Consider the following 19,978-nt stretch of genomic DNA (forward strand, 5'->3'; position numbering starts at 1 on the left):
AAATACATTTTCTACTTTACACACATTTTGCAATTCAAAATGGCACTTTTTAAATGAACTGAACACGGTTCTCTGCATAAGACAGAGACAACAATCTGACATAAAGTCACATCTTTGCAATTTCAAAACACTGCCATTCAAAATGACACTACATGAGCTAATTGGCCAATATATGTTCCAACTGGCCAAACACTTGAATGCATAATTGTTAACACTTCAATCAGGAAATAAGCACTGTAAAAAGACCACAGGTGAGCACCTCTTTCTTTTACAACAACAATGGAAGACGTTGCAGAGAGAGGAAGAGGAAGAGGGAGTATGAGAATGAGAGGGGGGTGGGGGCGGTGGGGCTGGTAGCTGGTAGAGGAGTTCATGGCCAAACACGACAACAACTTTCAAATGAAATCAGAGCAACCTTAGTTGATCATGTCATCAACCATGGGCTGACAATGCAAGAAGCTGGACAGAGAGTGCAGCCCAACTTGAGTCATTTTACCGTTGCCTACAGACTGTTGACTCAGTAGGTAGAGCGGGTTGTCCATGAAACGGTTCGATCCCCCGATTGTGTCATATTCCGAAGTGTCCTTGAGCAAGACACTGAACCCCCATTTGCTCCCAGTGCAACTGGCACTGGTGTGTGAATGTGTGTGTGCTTGTGTGAGCGAACGGGTGAGATTGGAGCACAGGTATGTAACCAAAATGTCTTTCACACTATGTAGTACATCCCATGTCATAGTGTATCAGTTGGGTGACACCTGTTTACTTCATGAATGACTGATGTCATACACTAACTGTACAAGTTTCCTGTACAATTTACACGAGCTGCTAAATATCTATAGGCTGCATTGTCCAAACCCTATATATTGTTTTTTGTTGTGGTTGTTGTTGTTTTTCTAAAGGACAATTTTGGTGGACGAAGGGGCCAAGTGTTCACCGGGGTACAGGAAGCTGCCACCGTAAACTTGATTTTAGAAAATAATGAAATCAGATTATGTGAAATTCAAAGCCACATCATCCAAGACAACACCATATTCAACAGTCAACAAGTCAGTCTGTCCACACTGGCTCGCATTCTCAAGCGAAACCAAATCAGACGGAAACAACTTCATAAGGTGCTTTTTGTGAGAAGCTCTCAAAGAAACAAAGAGCTCAGATGTGCATATGTGGATGTAAGTACAATATTGACTGCTGTACACTACACGCAACATGTTTTCCAGTGTGCTGGATAACACCATATTGACTTTTTGTTCTTTGTTTTCAGGGAGTACTGGAAATGGATGCTCATGCAATCCCACATGGGTTCATCTTCATAGATGAGACTGGCTTCAACCTAGCTAAGACCAGAAGAAGGGGAAGAAACATCACTGGCCACAGAGCCATTATAGATGTTCTTGGACGACCTGGTGGGAACCATGCCAACCAAGTCCATATTGTCACATTTCTGGACAGACTCCACAACATTCTCATACCACCACAGTGTATGAATGATGCAGACCATCAAAGAAACCGGTACGTTGTAGTATGGGACAACGTGAGCTTTTATCGTGCAACCCCAGTCCAAAATTGGTTTGCTGACCACCCACTGTTTCTTGTGCAATACCTCCAACCATACTCACCATTTCTGAACCCTATAGAAGAGTTCTTTTCGGCATGCAGGAGTGCAGGCTATGGAAGAGGCATGTGATGAAATTGATGTGGGTGCTATTTAGGGATGGATAAGGCACTCAAGGCGCTTCTTCCCTTGATGTCTGGCAAGTTAAGATATTGCCCATGATGTGAACGAGGCGTTGTGGCCAGACCCAGCTCTGCAGGAAGATGCTGCCTAATTATTTTTGTTGCCTGTATTTTTTTCTGCAATTTTCTTTTTTCAATTTACCTTTTTTTGTGTGAGCATATTTTTGTTCATTCCAATTTAAATGTATCTGCTATGCATATGTTGCACTGTCCTGTTTGGGGAAAAATAAAATGTTTCAACAGCATGTGTGTATCTGCAAATATTTCTGTGCATGTGAACAATCTGAAGAATTTTCTATAAGTTAACTATTTTAGTATTATAGCAAACATACTACAAATGAGAGTGCTTTACATTATGCCCAACAGTGTGAAGTTGCTTGGACAAAAATCTGGTAATATGCATGACGTGTGTGCCACTTGGTGCAAAAGTTTGATTTTGACAATGCTATATGCAGTTTTGGTTGCAGCGCTTCATTTTGCAGGCTATATAAGGTATTTTGCAGTTTGGGTGTGTGGTTTTGTGAATTGTGTTAAGTATTTTGATAAAACCACACTAGTTTGCAAAATTGTGTTTTAGCAATTGGAAAAAACTGTAATGCCGTTTTTTGTTTTGTTCTGTTTAGCAATTTGTCGTTGTGTTTTCTCTTTTTGTGTTGTTTTCTCTTTTGCTGTTGTGAATTCTGATTTACTGTCGTTTTCGGATTTGCAGTTGTGTTTTGTCTTTTGCTGTTGTGTTTTCTAAATGGGTGCTGTGATTTGCATCTCAGGGCTACCGTACGAGGCGCTTAGCTGATGTGTCATAAAGTAACACTGCCTTTTGCAGTGGGCCCTGTCTAGTAGCCTGTTGCATTTAGTGTCGTACACCGGCACAACCATCGACCCTCGGATATTTGGAGGAAGTGGTACATCGCTTGACCGTGTCTGTCACACGGTCAGAAGCCCCGGAACGGAGGGCCAACGCTTGTGTCGGTGTACGACGCTAAGGTCCTCAGCCTCCTGCTTCAAAGTCATCTACATTGGCTCCTATAGACATAATAAAGAGTAGACATTGACTGCTACCACCTGTGGGAGCTGACTGTACATATGTATATATATGAATATACGTTTAAGCTGACGAGCAGTGTCGCAGCCATCAGCTCCATTCACTCACCACTTTAACAGGAATTAATGTGACCAGAACTCACAGGATCGTCAAACTTGTGTTATAGTCATGTGACTATTACACAGGATGATTAGTTACATTGAGAACTAGTACTTTGTACACAGACAGCAGGCTTAACAGTAATATAATAATATTTTCAGTCTGTATCCATCACTACATTATGTTTGTAGTGTATCACATAACACACGCATACAAAGAAACTACTATTCTGTTCTTTTACTTAATTAAAAATAAAAGAAAATATAGCTGATTCTCTGAATATAATTGTATAAACTTTCCAACTAGCATGGTCCATATAAACACAGCTCATATTATCACTATAACATATAACAAGGATATTTGAAATATGCTGCCTAATTGAATGTGTAAAATACATCTGTAACATTAAGTTATTCACACCAATATACAATATATACACAGACATACAACAATATATAATGCATATATAGACTTGCAATGTTATCTGTAACAAACTAAAACATATATATATATTAATATGCAATATATATTCTATCTACATCCTATCTTTCTTACTTTATCTTGTCTAATCAGTCTTATTCATTTTATGTAACCTAATAAACCTTATCTAACCTATTTTATCTATTCCTTGGTGAAAGGGTTTGAACCCATTAAACCATTGAAAGAGGATAGTTTTGAATAACATATTATATTTTACTGCCACTCTGTAATGTAATGATGATGTGGTGAAGCCTTATTTTAAAGAACATGGACATAACCAGTGACAACAAGTTTGAATGATAGTTATCAATGGAACGGTGTCTCCTCAATGTCACTGAGCAAGAACATCCTCGGTGCCTCAGAGCTGAAATGTTGTCAAAGGACAGAGGACATGTCCACTGCAGACAGGGACACAGTGTCGTCCTGTGCCGCCATGTTGTCTGACTACATCAGACGGTGGAAGATGGACTGGAACTGGTGTGCAGATTGATTATTGTTCCATTCCCTTTGTACGGAAAACACATACAAAACATACAGCACATAAAAAGTATTAAATATATTTGTAGAATTCATTGTAATTAGAAAAGCATGAATCCTACCCGAGGCTTTGATTGAATTCAGCAGAAGCTCCAAATGATCCTGGCTGCACCTGTATCATATAGCATAGCATATTTACTCTGAACCAACAAAAACACATAATGTTATAGTATATGAAAGTAGGTTGAGTGGGCATGTGACATGAGAAATATTTTACTAGTTAGAGATGGATACAGTCGTTCTGTCTGTGCCACCCTGTATAAAATACTCTAGTCAATTCATCTCATCTCATCTCATCTCATCTCATCTTCCATACCGCTTAATCTTGCACGAGGGTCGCGGGGGTTGCTAGAGCCTATTCCAGCTGGCATCGGGCAAGGGGCGGGGTACACCCTGGGGCTAACCATTCACACTCACATGCAGCTGGACTCGAACCCAGACCTACGTGCTGGGAGGCATCAGCACTAACCACCGAGCCACTGTGCCACCCCAATAAAATAATAATAAATTAAAAATAAATTAAACAACACTCATTTCTAAACCTTTCTACTTTTTCATCAGGCTCTGCATGTTTCCCAACTTCTGAGTTTTTGAAAGCTGAAATGTTCCTTTGTTAAGGTAGACCCAGAAGACACCACATAATGTAGCTGCTGTTTCGCACATTTTGTAAGGCAAACATACTTTCAATATGAGGCCAAGGGTGTTCCTCCTTGTCTGTGTCTGCATTGCCGACCGTTGATTTTGACATTTTTCATCCGTTTCTCTTTTTTGTTTACTAGCACTGTAAATTGTAAAACTAACCCGCAACCCATCCCACTGAGATTGAGCATCCTGGATTAATTTATTCATGATCTGGTTGCACGAAAGCAGGATAGGGCAAAGTGGGATATGTTTTGACATAAGTTACCATGGAGATTTATCCTGTGGAGTTAGCCTGCTCCTGACCAGGCTAACTTACAGGATCTATTTAATCTCATCTATTATCTCAGTCAGCAGTCACCACAAATGGAAACCAATGTTACTTAGCACAACTCTAAATCTAGTTGCTCCCCTGAAAAAGAAGGTGATAAAGTTTAGAGTGTAGCTCCATGGTATAATTCATAGTTACATAGTTCAAAGCAGGCAGTTCGAAAGCTGGAAAGAATTTGGCATTCCACTAATTCTGAAGAAGCTCACATACCCCAGAAAGATAGTTTAACAACTTATAAAAAAAAAGAACAGCATATTATTCTTCATTTATAGAAGAAAACAAGAACAACCACAGATTTCTTTTCAGCATTGTAGGCTAAGAGTTACAGCTCTGTTGAGCCATCTATTCCCTCCTCCCTCAGCAGTAATGCCTTCATGAGCTTCTTTACTGATAGAATTGTTGGCATTAGAGATAAAATTCATAGCACACTTCCAGCTGTCAAATGTGTAAGTACAGTGCCACCAGAAACCTCTGTAGGACCTAGACTAGATTTAGAGTTGCTTTTGTGGACATGGTCGCCTGCAGGGTTACCGGGGGTCCCCAGTATTTATTTTACTGGTAACGCACTGCGGTCGCCCGGTGGCCTGCAGGGTTACCGGTGAACCGGTGGACCGGTAACCTTGCAGGCGACGGGTCTAGCCATCTCCCCCTCCACGACTTCCAGCAATTAGCCTAGCTCGGCAGCCTGAGCTAACTCCAGCAGCTTCCTCCAAGTCCGCCTGGTTCTTTATCCGGCAAAGATGCAATTTCTTGCATACTCTTTTTGAAGACCTGATATAATGATGCGATGCTGATGTGCCAAAAGATTAAGTATCTCTTTGTTTGTGAAACCTATTCTGAAGTACAACGTCACGAAATGCTCCACATCCCTCATTTTAACTCTGAAACAACAATTTTTCTCGTAAATGTACGACTTAATCTAGAAGCATGTGATTTTTTTAATGTGGCCCTAATCCTCCGTCGTAATTTCGATATTTATTTATTTATTTATTTTGTCTGAATTGGTCTTCCATAGTCGCCGGACCGTACACAAAATACTACGTGTCCCGCAATCCTCCTGTCCTCGCATGCGTTCAGTTGGTTTATCCTCGCCCCTTTTTGCTTTCACGAGAACGTAGCCGAACGTTACAGCTTGTGGAAGCATTTTTTCCTCCAGCTGGTCATTGAGGACTGTATTTAATTTTACGGAGACTGAAAAAAGACACTGTGGAAAGGAACACAGTTTAAGGACACTGGACGAGTCTCCTGTCCTGAACCTTCCGCCTCGCAGTGGTACAACCACAGGTAAACGTTAATCTGCATTACCTTTATTAGATTGGGTGCTCAAGAAAAAGTTGGACTCTGTCGTAGTGACTAATTTATTTGCGGCAGTGTATTTAAAATAATAATTGCTTGGTTTCTGCTAGTATTTTGTAGCTTGTTGAAATGTTCTGTTTTGCTAGGTAGAAGGATCCTCAGCTTGTTCTAGCAAACCTATCTGTAACGGGACAGATTCCGTTGACAGGTTGCTGGCGTCAATTTCCAGACTTTTCTGTTAGTGACTTGTGACTGCCATTAAAGAGTATGTGCTGCTGGTTGGTAGACACACCAAGCTTTGTCACATAGCTGCCAGGAGCTGTTATTACTAGGAGCCCCTGCTAATCCTGTTAGCTGGACACCAACACAAGAACACTTTTGTTTGAGTGCCCCCACGTTTTTCTCTAAGCCAGTGGACATGGGCATGTTTCTATGCTCAGACCACCACTGAAAAGACCAAATCAGACATCATGTGCTCATTCTGTCGTGTTACACCAGTGGAGGTAACATGTTCAGACTGATGTAAACCTATATTTAAACGTATTTTGGATAACGTTATAAAAACTACGAGGATAAAAGGACAAAACAAAACTCATAAGTTGCTCTGCCTCAATAACAACCACCAACTGCTAACCTCTCTTCCACTTCCGCTTCTTCCTGTTGCCCAACAAATAATAATATACAACGTCAACATACCTACGTTGTGAGGTTATCCAGAATCACTATATCAGAATCAGTTCATCGAGTGGCCACTTGAGGCTGGTTGCAAAAGAGAGCAAATCCCCCTAGACCCCCGTGTTAAAAAGCCCAACTTTACAGCATTATTAAACATGTTTACAGCCTGGTTAAAAATGGGTTTGATCTCAATGGTTTATTCCACTATTCATAACAACATTTGTTTATTTTATTAGCGTTTAAAATTCTGCATAATTAAACGCGTTCCCACCTTGAGTGACAGGTGCCGTACGGGTGCTGCCAGAGGCCGCTGACAGCCTTTCGGCTAAGTTTGAGGTTTTGGTCCATTTTGGATAATTTTAAATAAAAAATAATAGTTTTCTGCTTTGCTGCACCTGCTACAAGACCATCCGGTAAGTGAATTTGGAGAATTATTCTTATGGTCGGTGACTGTACCCAATATAGCCAGTCCGGGAGCTGAAGTTACCTATCTAATTAGCGATCTAATGAATTAGCCTTAGGCTAGCCTTCCAGCAAGGCTCCGGTTTGTTATCCAGCCTAACGAGAGTCTATCAATGAAACCGCCACCAAAGTCAGAACGCAAGTAATAATTAATAATACTTTTAAACAAAGTGTGTCAGTTTGGGAAATATTAATCCACCGCGTAAAGTACGAAACATTATTGTCTCGTTCATGTTTTCTACACAGCCAGTGTTATGGTAACAACAACAGACTTGGTTCGGTTTTATGTGTTAAGCTATGTTCAGATATATTCAAATTTTAATGTCATATTACAGTATGAATCCAGACATAACTTTAGTTTAGACGTTGAAACAAGGTTATATGTTAGTAGTTTAAGTTAGACGGTAATGTAAATTAAGATCAAGGAACCAGAATGTGAATATTTGTAATAATATTCCGTACACATTCTGTACAATAATGCATACATTATTTTACTGTCTTTAATGTCTGTTTGTCGGTGTAAAATTTAGGTGATCCAGATGTTCTAAATTAGATAATGAAAAGGACTATCAGGCAGTGGCGGTTCCAGACCAAAATTTCCAGGGAGGCAGAGGTGGGGCCAGTGTTTTTTCAGGGGGGCACATATAAGGACAAAACAGGGCAATATTTAAGCATTCAAAATGCTTAGTTTATTTAAAACCAAAATAAAATACATGAAGTATTAATACAATAAGACAAACATTCTTTGTCTCAATAAACATAAAATAAAATGTGCTCAATAAACCTTGAAACCATGTTTGTCTTTTTTGTAAAATAAGATTTCTCTTTTTGCATAAAAAAAAACACTTTTATCTGCACAATGACACTTTTTTCATCTAAACATTTAGCTACACGCAGGGTTCTTGTTTACCGTGTGAGACTTGAATGTACAATCACACTATCTTTATCTAAATCACACTCGTCATCTCACTCTTTATGTATAGTAAGGAGGAAAAATTGAAATAAAAAAAATAAAAAATTACATAATGTCAATGCTCTGTTTCATGATGATAGCCTACGAAAACGAAAATGGAGAGGATTGTAGCATCTACATCAGGCATGTCAAACTCAGTTTGGCTCTGGGGCCGGATCCAGACTTTCTGTTCTCAGGTGGGCCAGATCAGCAAAAGAATGTCAACTCCAAATATTTAGCTTTGTTTTTCAGTACTATGCTTTATCATTCATCCTACATTTGTAGCCTACCCTACATATTATAATCACGGATGACAAGGGATCTTTTCTGAGCACAACACATTTATTCAAACACAATGGGGAAAAAATGATTTTTCATGTTTGGCCGTGAATGTGTTAACAACTGGTTTATTTTAACAGTTGAGTGAATGCAGTTTTACACCTGAACCAACTCACCACACTAAACAAACTCAAGTAGGAGCTATAAAAAAATATTTTTGCCTTAATTGTCATACTGCTTTGAAATAAATGAAAAAAGAAATACAAAATAAAATAAAATAAATAAATAAAATAAAAAGTTATAGCAGTGCATGGGCAATAAGATTAGACTACATCAGATCAAACTACTAGGCTGGGCCTACTGAAGTTGAGAATATACTGCACAATATTAATTGTCTTTAATATGACATACTTGTCTTTATGATGAGTGGCGCCGAATATTAAACTCTTTGAACACTGCAACTTGCTGATTACATACCAAGCACACTGGTTTTGCATTCACTTCTGTGAATAAATACTTCTCGGTCCATTTCTCCTGGAAAACTCTGCACTCCGTGTCCACTCTTCTTTTTTTTGACAGTGCCATTTTGGGAAGGGTGTGTTGACCGATAACTTGTTTAGTAGTGGTGAATGGTGAAGCAAGATTGCCGGTTTATTTTTACTTGGACACATCACGTTGCGAATGTTTATTTCCTGTGACTAACTCGTGTCAGTGCCGCATGCTTGACGTGAGCGCTTTTACACATTTACTGCCCTCTAGCGGCCAGAGGGAGCATTTGGTTTGTATTTCTTTTAAAAAATCACAACTTTTAATGGAAATTAGCTAGAGACTCGCTTCTTTTTTTGACATACTCAGAAATTTATGCCGGGCCGTATGTTTGACATGCCTGATCTACATCTACAAGGCCATTTGAGTTTTTCATTAAACAACTAGGCTACATGCTGTCCCAAGCAGGACATCATGTTTACTGACTTCAAAAATTGTGATTAAGCACAATTAAAAACAGATTTTATCATTGTAGTGAACAACAACAATAAAACACGAATATGTGACCTTATTTAATCACTGACGTTATGAAATTGAATCGTTTCCCAACCTTGGCCTCTTTGCAGTAGTCCATGCAGGGCTGCTGGCTGTTTGCTTTCACACAGGCTGAGCGATGAAGCCCATGCAGAGTGCAAAAAAAACATGTTTACAGCCTGGTTCAAAAAACGATTTTGGTCTCAATGGTTTATTTCAGTATTCATAACAACTGTATGGGGGTGAATTTTTTTCTAACTTGTTTATTTAAGTTTTATGAAGGATTAAAATTCTGAGCTAACTGGTAGCAGAGGGTTGGGGGGGTGGGTCTCAACGTTCGACATGACCCCCTACATCCATATCTGGAGTATCCGCATGTGGGTGGAGTAAAGCTCATCCAACATGGCGACAGCGGGCTCTGCCCATTTTGGGCTTCCTTTTCGAGGTTCAGAATCCAATGGGTGACGTCACGATGGGTTTGTCCATAGTATATACAGTTAATGCTTTCACATCCAAAGTTCCAAATTGACACTGCCGGTCACTGCGGGTAACACTGTGTGTAGCACTTCAAGGAGTCAGTGTAGAACGCACCGTTGCGTTAGTTCCTGGTTCTTCAAGACAGTGCACGTCGGCGTAAGAAATTAACAAACCTATTATTGGTTCAGCACAGGGGCCACAACAGGGGCCAGGAGCATTTTTACAGGGGCACTGGCCCCTGTTGGCCCTGTGTAAAACCGCCAATGCTATCAGGACTTCTCATCTGGACAGAGAGCACTTTGAAAGTCATAACTACATCACCTATTTTTATTATAGCCCAGATGTGAAATGGAACTCATAGCTTGTAACAGAACGCAAATATTTTTTAAAGACATTAATAACTGTATTTATTATATATTATATTTTAGTCAGGACATATAGCATCAAACTGTGAGTGAGGCCACCGTGTTAGCTGGCTGCTAGCACCTCGCATAGCGATTAGCCTAGCTCGGTAGCCTGAGCTTACCCAGTAGCACAGAGTTGGATAGGCGAGTTTCAACGGTCAGGCTGCTTTATCTCCGCCCCAACACGACCCCCATCCGTATTTTGAGTATCCGAGTATGAGCGGAGTAAAGCTCCTCCAACATGTCAGCCGATGCCATTTGTCCCTTCTAATATTACACATAATACATTAAATACAGTTGTGATTTAGAGATTAATGTCTTTAATTAAAAAAAATCCCAGGAAGGTCACATTTCACATCTGAGCTATAATAAAAATCGGTGATGTAGTGATGACTTTCAAAGTGTTCTCTGCCCAGATGAGAAGTCCTGGTAGCCCAGTTCTTCATCTCATGCAGAACATATGGATCACCTGAATTTTACACAGACAAATAGACATCTAAAATAATTTATGTGTTATATGTACAGAATGTGTACGGAATATTATTACGCATAGTCAACAAATAAATTCTGTGGTTAAAAGTAGTTTTTTCCGACTACGAAATATTGCCAAACTAAAATTAGTTCTTTTCCTCTCTGACCTTAAAACAGTCACCAATGCCCTGATTACCACTAGATTAGATTATTGCAATTCGCTCTACTTCATATCTACTGGTATCAGCCAGACCTCTCTATCCCGCTTGCAGTTTTGCCAGAATTCTGCTGCCAGATTGCCAACAGGCACTAGGAGGAGAGAACATATATCACCAATAATAGCGTCCCTTCACTGGTATATAGGACACAGTTTAAGGTTCTTGTATTTGTTTTTCAAGCACTACATGGCCTAGCCCCCCAATAGATCTGTGACCTACTCTCCCCACTCTCCGACCCAAGATCTCTCAGATCTTCAAATCAGCTGCTCCTGACTGTCCCCCAGTCTAGGCTATGAGGAAAGGGTGATCGTGCCTTCGCTGTCGCGGCCCCAAAGCTGTGGAACAGTTTACCCTTCGCGATCGGATGCTCCATCTCTGTAACCACCTTCCAGGCTAATCTTAAAACTTTTATGTTCTCCCAGGCCTTTAAGTGTCCTTAATTAGTCCAAGGTGCCATCTCCCCATGTGTGTCCCTCTGTCTTGATTTTCCAGGCTGTGCCAGCCTCGGTTATCTAGCTGCTTTATAAATAAATTGATTTGATTTACTAACATATAACCTACACTAACGCTACACAGTAAAATCAGCATACCCAAATTAACACTGTAAGAGTTGATCTTAACACTTTTAAAGTGTCTATATGGGTCCACACCTCAGAGTGTCAGTTTAACACTTTTTCGAGTGTTGGCACCTTTAAACTAAGTTAGTGTAAATTTGACTAGTTAAATTTAACACTCCTTAACACCAACCAGTGTTAGTTTTTTATGTAGTGTTAGCAATTAATTCTCTCAGAGGACTATTTCTTAACTACACAAGTGTTACCCCCATAACACTAAGAAGGTGTCAATATAATTCTTATATAATCCTACAAAAAATACTTGGAAAATAAACTTTACTAAAACAAAAAGGTAGTCATGTCTGGCAGTTCAAAAACATTTATTTTCAAACTTTCACCACAAATATTAGAACATGCAACAGTAAGGCACAGTGTAGCGCTAGCACCACTTTAGCACGATAGCTAGTAACTCCGAACCATTAGCATCATCTTATCACGTTTTATGGAAACATTTATTTTCAAACTTGCACCACAAATATTAGAACATGCAACAGTAAGTCACAATGTATGCATGTAGATTTAGTACCACTTTAGCACGCTCGCTACAAACTCCAACCATTAGCATCATCTTATCACGTTTTATATCTATGTTACAAGTGCATGACTTGTGTTACAACAATACACACCAACACACACATACACCTCCCCACCTACACAGGTAACTTTGTAATGCGCGCCACACACATGCGCACACAAACACACAGGTAACTTTATGTTATTACAGTTACAAATACACACACGAAGAGTAGTAGGATACACAAACAGATTAACAGATTAATGCGCGCTTTCACGCGCATTAATCTGTCACACACAGGCTAAGTGTGCTAACCGTAAGCTAACTGTTCTAAATGTGGGTTAAGTGTGCTAACTGTGGGTTAACTGTGCTAACTGTAAGCTAATTGTGCTAAATGTAGGCTAACTGTGCTAACTCCCATGTTGACAGAGATGGTACCCCCGGCATTAGCCCCCCGTAGCCCCTTCCAAATTTCCCAGAGGGAATTTTCTAGTATAACATTAATATTTTAATATAACTGAACCAATCAAGAACAGGGGTGGAGTGAGGTCTGGATTGGCAGGATCAGAGTAGCCCGCACCAATCAGGTCAGAGAGTGGAGCTTCAGGATCTAGCAGCATGCAGGCAGCTTGGCAGACCAGGGAGCGAGCAGTTTCATACACACAAATAGAAATGACAAACTGCAGCCGTAACAATTTCCCAAACTTTTTTCAAAAATATTATTAATTATTATTTCCGCTCTGACTTCGGTGGCGGTTTGTTGGATAGCCTCCCATTAACCGGAGCCTCGCTGGAAGGCTAGCCTAAGGCTAATTCATTGGCTGGCTAATTACATAGTTAACTTCAGCTTCCCGACTAGCTATATTGGGCACTGACACCATTCATAAAAATAATTCTCCAAATCCACTTAGCAGATGGTCTTGTAGAAGGTGCAGCAAAGCAGATTTTTTTTTTTTATTATTATTTTCTTAAATGATCCAAAATGGGGGCGGCACAGTGGCTCGGTGGTTAGCGCTGATGCCTCCCAGCAAGAAGGTCTGGGTTTGAGTCAGCGCGGGCCTTTCTGGTTGGAGTTTGCATGACGTTGTCGATGCGATGATGTGTGATCGCACAGCGGGAGGTCAGAACCGGGTCTGCTGGCGATGTGAAAGCACACCAAAGTCAAGTCGACCTGGGATTTTCAATGTTAAAGGGATATTAGATACAAGTAGGGGTGCTCCAAGGAAAAAAGGTTGGGAACCACTGCGCTAGAAGATCTTTGGGATGAATTAAAACAAAGACTGCAAGCTAGGCCTTCTCTTCCAACATCAGTGTCTGACCTCACAAATGCACTGCTGGAAGAATGTTCAAAAATTCCCATAAACACTCCTAAACCTTGTGGAAAGCCTTCCCAGCCTGCCCAGTAAATCACATAAGAATTACAGTCAACAGTCAGACAATGGCTACGGCTAATTCAATAATAATGATTTAATCTCCTTTTCAAAATAACCAGTTAAACAGATAAATGAACTATTTACAATTCTATAAGACTACATCCCTGCTTTATAAAGGGTATCAAGGGTATCAAACACAATACGATATTGTAGTTCTTGAGAGAACTTTACAGCAAGTCTATGAATAGCTCAATCTATACAAATCAACAGTGAGTGAGTGTGCAAGAGAGAGAAAGACAGGTATGCTTGTGTTTCTAAGGTGAGTGTAATATGAGTGAGTGGATGGATAGTTCTTATTTGTATAAAAAGCTCGTCAATTTCTCAATGACCCTGGTGTTCTCATCGACTTCTTCATTAGGTGCATGCACGTGAAAAAAATTAATTATTGCCTAATCAGACTATAACAGGAGAACTTAAGTGCATGTAAACACGTTACTCCGATTAAAATCAGAGTTCTCATTATCCGATTAAGACACCCAGATCACGCGATTGGAATTTGATTTTCTCCAGCATGTGTACGGTAATCGCAGTTTTCAATTGGATAACACGTGTGCGCATGCTCCAAAACAATTGCGCTGGCGTGTGACCCTGGAACAAAAACGCCCAAGAAAGACAGTTGCGGGAGAAGAAGAATGTAAACAGTGCTGCTAGAAGAACCGTCTGAGGGCTGGCATGCACCTTATCTGCACCAGAAGTAGCACAAACATTACGTACGAGATTAATAAATGTACTGTTATCCCTATGGTTGTTGTTTGAAATGCCGGTCTGCTGCATGAACGACTCTTGTTGTGACGTACTAGGCCAACCGGAAAGCGAGCTGTATTAATGTGGAATTAACTCGCTGAAATGACAGATATCGCCTCCTAGTGTGGAGGAGGAGCACAAGTTCCCATCAGTTACTCGATTTTCTTCTGCTGCATATAAACTGGGACAAGGACTTTAGAAAGTCAAATTTTGAGCATAGCTCAATTAAGCTCTGCACATAGACGCACTGACTGTGTCGTCTTAGCGCAATGCAGTGTCTATCATCCAGCTGTGTTGCTATGCTAATCTTTCCTAACACAGCTAGCTTGACGCAGTTTTCCATAGGTGCTTTCAGTCGAGTTGTCCCGACTGTGTCCACATTAAGTCGCACTTTTCATTTTAAAAAAGAATAATTGAGGATCTCACCGAATTTGGTGGAAGCTGCTGATTGTTCGTTCTCCGTCACTCTGCCTGACTGACGGTGCTGGCGCACCACATGAGCTTTTTTTGAACCAAGACTTTTGCTGCATTTTTCTGTTGCTGGGCCGATATTTTTAGCACCCCAAGGCCATAAAATTCTGTGCCACTGATTGGCCATTTATTTATTAATTTTCTTTGGCAACCGTACATGATTGGCTATTTCGCTGCAATTCCATGACGCTATAGCTATATGAGTCTGTCCATGAAAATTCACTGGTGAATGAATGTCAATTGGTGGAAATGTAATTTATATAAATCATACTGCATCTAGGCACACACACTGGTGGGTAAAACAGACATTCAAAACTGAATATTTAAAAATATATTTTTATATATATTTTTTATATGTATCCCCCTCCTATCAGGGAGGGCAGTACCGAATGGGCCCCCTATGGGCCGGCCACCACTGCTGCAAAGGATAGGCCGATGTCATACTAAACCCTATGGATTAAGAATGGGATGTCACTTAAGTTCATATGCGTGTGAAGGCAATGGCATTTAACTGATAAATTAATCAAAATGGCTAGTTCAGTTTCTGTGAAAGTAATATTGATAACATGTTACCTCATCATTGTACCTGCCCTCTCCTGTCCTTTTCCATGTATCTGTCCATGTCCCAATGCAGACATCATGTTCACAGAGGTGTTATTTGGTCTGCTGATTGGAGGACTGATCTTCTTCCTGGTTCAGAGGAGTAGGAATAAGGTTTTGAAGACAGAGGATGGGTGGTGGGGATCTGGAGCACCCCCTAATACTGAGGAGGACGTCAGCATCCGTCCATTTAAAATTATAACCAGTGACAATGAGCTTGAGGTCAGATTTTCCTCTTAGACTGTCACACATGTTGGACACTAGACAGCATTTGCCCCACTGCCGACATATTTTCTCTCCTTCTCTGCCAGGACCTGTACCGAAGAATTGATCAAACACGTCCTGTCCCTTCACTGGAGGACAGCCAGTTTAACTATGGCTTCAACTCCCAGTATCTGCAGAAGGTGGTCTCATACTGGAGACATGACTTTGACTGGAGGAAACAAGTTGCTAAACTCAACCAGTTCCCCCACTTCAAAACTAACATTGAAGGTAAGACAGTATAGCTGCCATGCCCGTGAAGAAGATATTGCCTTATCTGTAACCTGTTGTGCCTCCATTCAGGGATTGATATCCATTACCTGCATGTGAAGCCCAAGAAGGTGCCAGGGGAGGGCAGTGCTATCCCTCTGATAATGGTTCATGGTTGGCCCGGCTCCTTCTACGAGTTCTATGGGTTAATCCCTCTGTTAACAGACCCATCAGACCCAGACGACCTTGTCTTTGAGGTGGTGTGTCCTTCTATACCTGGGTATGGCTTCTCTGAAGCACCACATAAGAAAGGTGATTCTGAAAATTCTTCTTTTAGATGTAAAAAATATGTTCCTATTGTGTATTTTAGATTGTGTAAGTTTTTTAAAATAAGATACTATATTATTATATTATATGTTGTATTATCTTATTGTAGTTAATATTTCAAACATACTATACACAAAAGATGTGCAATAAGTACAACTGCAACACTGTTGTATTAGGTTGTTTTAGCTTTAAGTAGGTATGTGTAACAAACTGGCAACTGCAAAAATTATATGAGGTGAGGGTTTTAAGGGCAGCAGTTTAACTAATATCCACTACACACTGATGTCTTACTTATTATTAGAATTTCTAACTTCTGATGTGGGCAGGTTTTGATTCGATTTGTGCGGCCCGTATATTCCACAAACTGATGAGGCGTCTGGGCTTCCAGCAGTTCTATGCTCATGGAGGAGATTGGGGCTGGCTGGTCACCACCAACATGGCTCAACTGGAACCCAGGTAGGATACACAAGCACCACATCAACACCAGAAAACAATTATAATTAATTAAAATAATTATAATCAGTACGAGTACGAGTGCAAATTTGAGATTGTCATACTGTGAATGTCTGCAGTGTATAACCAACTGTTTACAAGACCTGTAACATTACATTGTACACCTGTTTTGTCAAATGTATCACCCCATCACTCTGTATTATTATTGTTATTATTATTTTGTTTTTAACAGAACTGTCAAAGGTTTGCATGTGAACTTTGCCCCACCGTCCAAACCAGGCCTGCCCCTCACTTTATCCCTCATACTCGGCCGTCACTTCCCTAAGCTATTTGGCTTCACTGACATAGATATTCAGCGTCTCTTTCCCTGCATGGAGAAACTGGTGGTGGAATCCATCAAAGAGTCTGGCTACATGCACATCCAGGCTACTAAGCCTGACACTGTGGGTAAGAACCAGCATCACTCAGGAGCAGCAACACTCAGTTCAAGTCAGACTGGGGACTTTGTTGTATCTTAAAGCATTATTATTGATAGTTATTTGCATTATGTAATAATGTAGTAGTGTTATAAAAAGCTTCAAAAGTAGTTAGTGTTTTGATTCATTGTTTTGTGTGCTCACAGTTTTTGTTTAATGCTATTTTAACGTATATACTTTTAGTTCTATGTAATTATTGATTGTTTTTTGGCCCTCCAGGTCGAGGGCTGAATGACTCCCCAGTGGGAATGGCTGCCTACATTCTGGAGAAGTTCTCCACATGGACCTGTCGTGACTTCAGGAACCTGGAGGATGGAGGACTCACCAGGTGAGTGCAACTGAAGATTATATATTGCTATTAGAATTCTAAGATTGGATATTATGTCAATTCATTATATGCAAATGTAACATGTGTGTAGTTATTAACTAATAATACATAGGATATGTATAATCACCAGTCTCTATTCTGAAATGTGTTTATCTGTTGCAGGAAGTTCTCTCTGGACGATTTGCTGACTAATGTGATGATCTACTGGACGTCTGGCTGCATCATCTCATCTATGAGGTTCTACAAGGAAAATTTTGGAAAAGGTTTTGATCAGCCCCACTCAAAGTAAGTCACAGTTGGGTGGTATTTTCAGATTTTCTCCATAAAGCACGTTACTGACACTTTTTAGATTGAAAGTTGCTTATCAGGTTCAAGTTTCAAGTTTTTAGGTTTTCACATCTCCACCCCATCCCATACTGAAACTGAAGGCTGTTAGATTCATCTAAAAACATCATCTTGCAAAATATAAGCCTGGTTTAGACACTAAATCACAGGCTCTGAATGTTGAATATCATCAGTTTCAGCAAGCAGTATTAAGTTCATGTCTAATAAAATTCTATCAGTAAGCCGTATTTTTCCTTCATTATCTCTTCTTAGGATACCAGTCAATGTCCCAACTGGGTTTGCCTGCTTCCCCAATGAGCTGATGCACACACCCAAGCTGTGGGTCACACAAAAATACCGTAAACTCGTGACCTTTAGCCCACTGGCCCGTGGTGGCCACTTTGCTGCAATGGAAGAGCCCCAGTTGATGGCAGAGGACATCCAGAAATTCACAAAAATTGTGGAGAAGAAGAAACAGTAGGATGGAACAATGAAGAGGTGAATGAGCTAGAACATAATGCAGAGCAGGAAGTAGACACGTGATTCTGTCTAGTGGAATTTTAAAATTATATAATATAATATAATATAATATAATATAACATAATGGGCACCAGACAGTACAGTGGCTCGGTGGTTACCACTGATGCCTCCCAGCAAGAAGGTCCAGGTTTGAGTCTGACTCGGGCCTTTCTGTGTGGAGTTTGCATGTTCTCCCTGTGTCTGTGTGGGTTTTGTCTGTGTACTCCAATTTTCTCCCACCCTCCCCGCCTCTCGCCCGATGCCAGCTGGGATAGGCTCCAGCAACCCCCGCAACCTGAATGAGGATGAGTGAAGATGAGATGAGACTAACTAATAACTAGAGGACTGGGAGCAGATATTAGCTGAATGTGACAGAAGTGTATTGGATTAGAAAAGGCTTATATCAGAATGTGTCTGATAAGTAGATAAATTATTATATATGATTATTGATTAGACTTAGACAGACTTCAATGATCCATGAGGGAAATTACTTTGTCACCATAGCTTCATTGCACATAAAAGTAAACACTCATAAAACCACAAGAAAGATAAATAAAATTAGGTTTACTACTACTTCACCAGTTTTTGACTTTTCTTAACCCTGTAATCTCGAGAGCAGTTTACCAAGCAGCTGCAGATGGGAGGTCAAGAGTTACTTGTTGTTATTGTGCAGCAGAGACAAGGTTCCAGGCATTCCTCTGACTGATGGCATGAAACCTCTGTAAGCCAGTTATGATAGATAACACAAGAAAGACTGCTGTTGTCCTTCAGATTGTGTTTAATTTTAAGGTATACTTTTCTTTTGTATAGTGCGATCTTTGTAATTTGGCTTTTCCATTTGACATCACATGCTATGTTAATATAATCATGTTTGCTTTTCATTTATTGGCCAGTGTTTGTGACATCCAACAAGTTTCAATTGATTTCCTTTGATTTACTAAAGCACTACACTTGACATTTTGTAGAAGGACATCTGCAATGCTGTGTGACAGGCTTGGTTTTAAGATTATTTCTAAAATTAAATATTTTTTACGATTTATAAAAGTGAAAAGATGTTTTCCAATCTGATAATGACAGTAACTGAAATGTCATTAGAGAAGTAAATTCTCAATTTTATGTCTCAGTTTAGCTGTGTGTTCTGTGTATGCACCATTCCAAGATTATCTGAATGAAATGTTGCATCGTGATATTGTGTACCAAATAAAATTGGCTATGAACTGTATGCACTGTATTAACTGTTAACTGTGTATTTAATTTAAAGGTGACATGGTAATGATAAGTATGGTGTATTTTACACACACACACACACACACACACACACACACACATTATGGCTGATTCAATCCTCAAGTGCTCAGTGGTCCTGAATGTCTTTAACTAAACCAAAATACATCTCTGCCTATCTGTGGTAATGTTTAGTGTCGCACTGCCCCAAGTCTATCCTCCCATCCCTATCCAGCTGTTAGCACAGCTTTTAGTTTCCCAAGGCCCCCAAGTGCACTGGCTTGCCCCCCCCACCACGCCCCCACCCCCACCCCACCCCCCTAGTGCTGTACTCCTACAGGCTGGACTGCCTGCCTGCTTGTTC

At 40.3% G+C, this 19,978-nt stretch overlaps 1 protein-coding gene across 1 annotated transcript; it reads left to right on the top strand.

Moving 5' to 3' along the window:
• Positions 1–5,894: 5,894 nt before the first annotated feature.
• Positions 5,895–19,612, top strand: ephx1 (epoxide hydrolase 1, microsomal (xenobiotic)). The gene is made up of 9 exons (XM_047574261.1): positions 5,895–6,146; positions 15,527–15,714; positions 15,804–15,984; positions 16,057–16,275; positions 16,617–16,746; positions 16,976–17,190; positions 17,439–17,547; positions 17,710–17,832; positions 18,145–19,612. The coding sequence occupies exons 2-9, from the start codon at positions 15,532–15,534 to the stop codon at positions 18,350–18,352; spliced, it is 1,368 nt and encodes a 455-aa protein (XP_047430217.1). The 5' UTR covers positions 5,895–6,146; positions 15,527–15,531; the 3' UTR covers positions 18,353–19,612.
• The last annotated feature ends 366 nt before the right edge of the window (positions 19,613–19,978 follow it).

The sequence above is a fragment of the Mugil cephalus genome, chromosome 21, assembly GCF_022458985.1.
Source record: "Mugil cephalus isolate CIBA_MC_2020 chromosome 21, CIBA_Mcephalus_1.1, whole genome shotgun sequence".
NCBI lineage: Eukaryota > Metazoa > Chordata > Actinopteri > Mugiliformes > Mugilidae > Mugil > Mugil cephalus.

Excerpts from the sequence above, each read along its gene's own strand:
- ephx1 (XM_047574261.1), top strand. The coding sequence starts at position 15,532 with ATGTTCACAGAGGTGTTATTTGGTCTGCTGATTGGAGGACTGATCTTC. Across the intron at positions 17,548-17,709 it reads GAGGATGGAGGACTCACCAG|GAAGTTCTCTCTGGACGATT; the intron begins GTGAGTGCAACT and ends TATCTGTTGCAG. Across the intron at positions 17,833-18,144 it reads TTTGATCAGCCCCACTCAAA|GATACCAGTCAATGTCCCAA; the intron begins GTAAGTCACAGT and ends ATCTCTTCTTAG.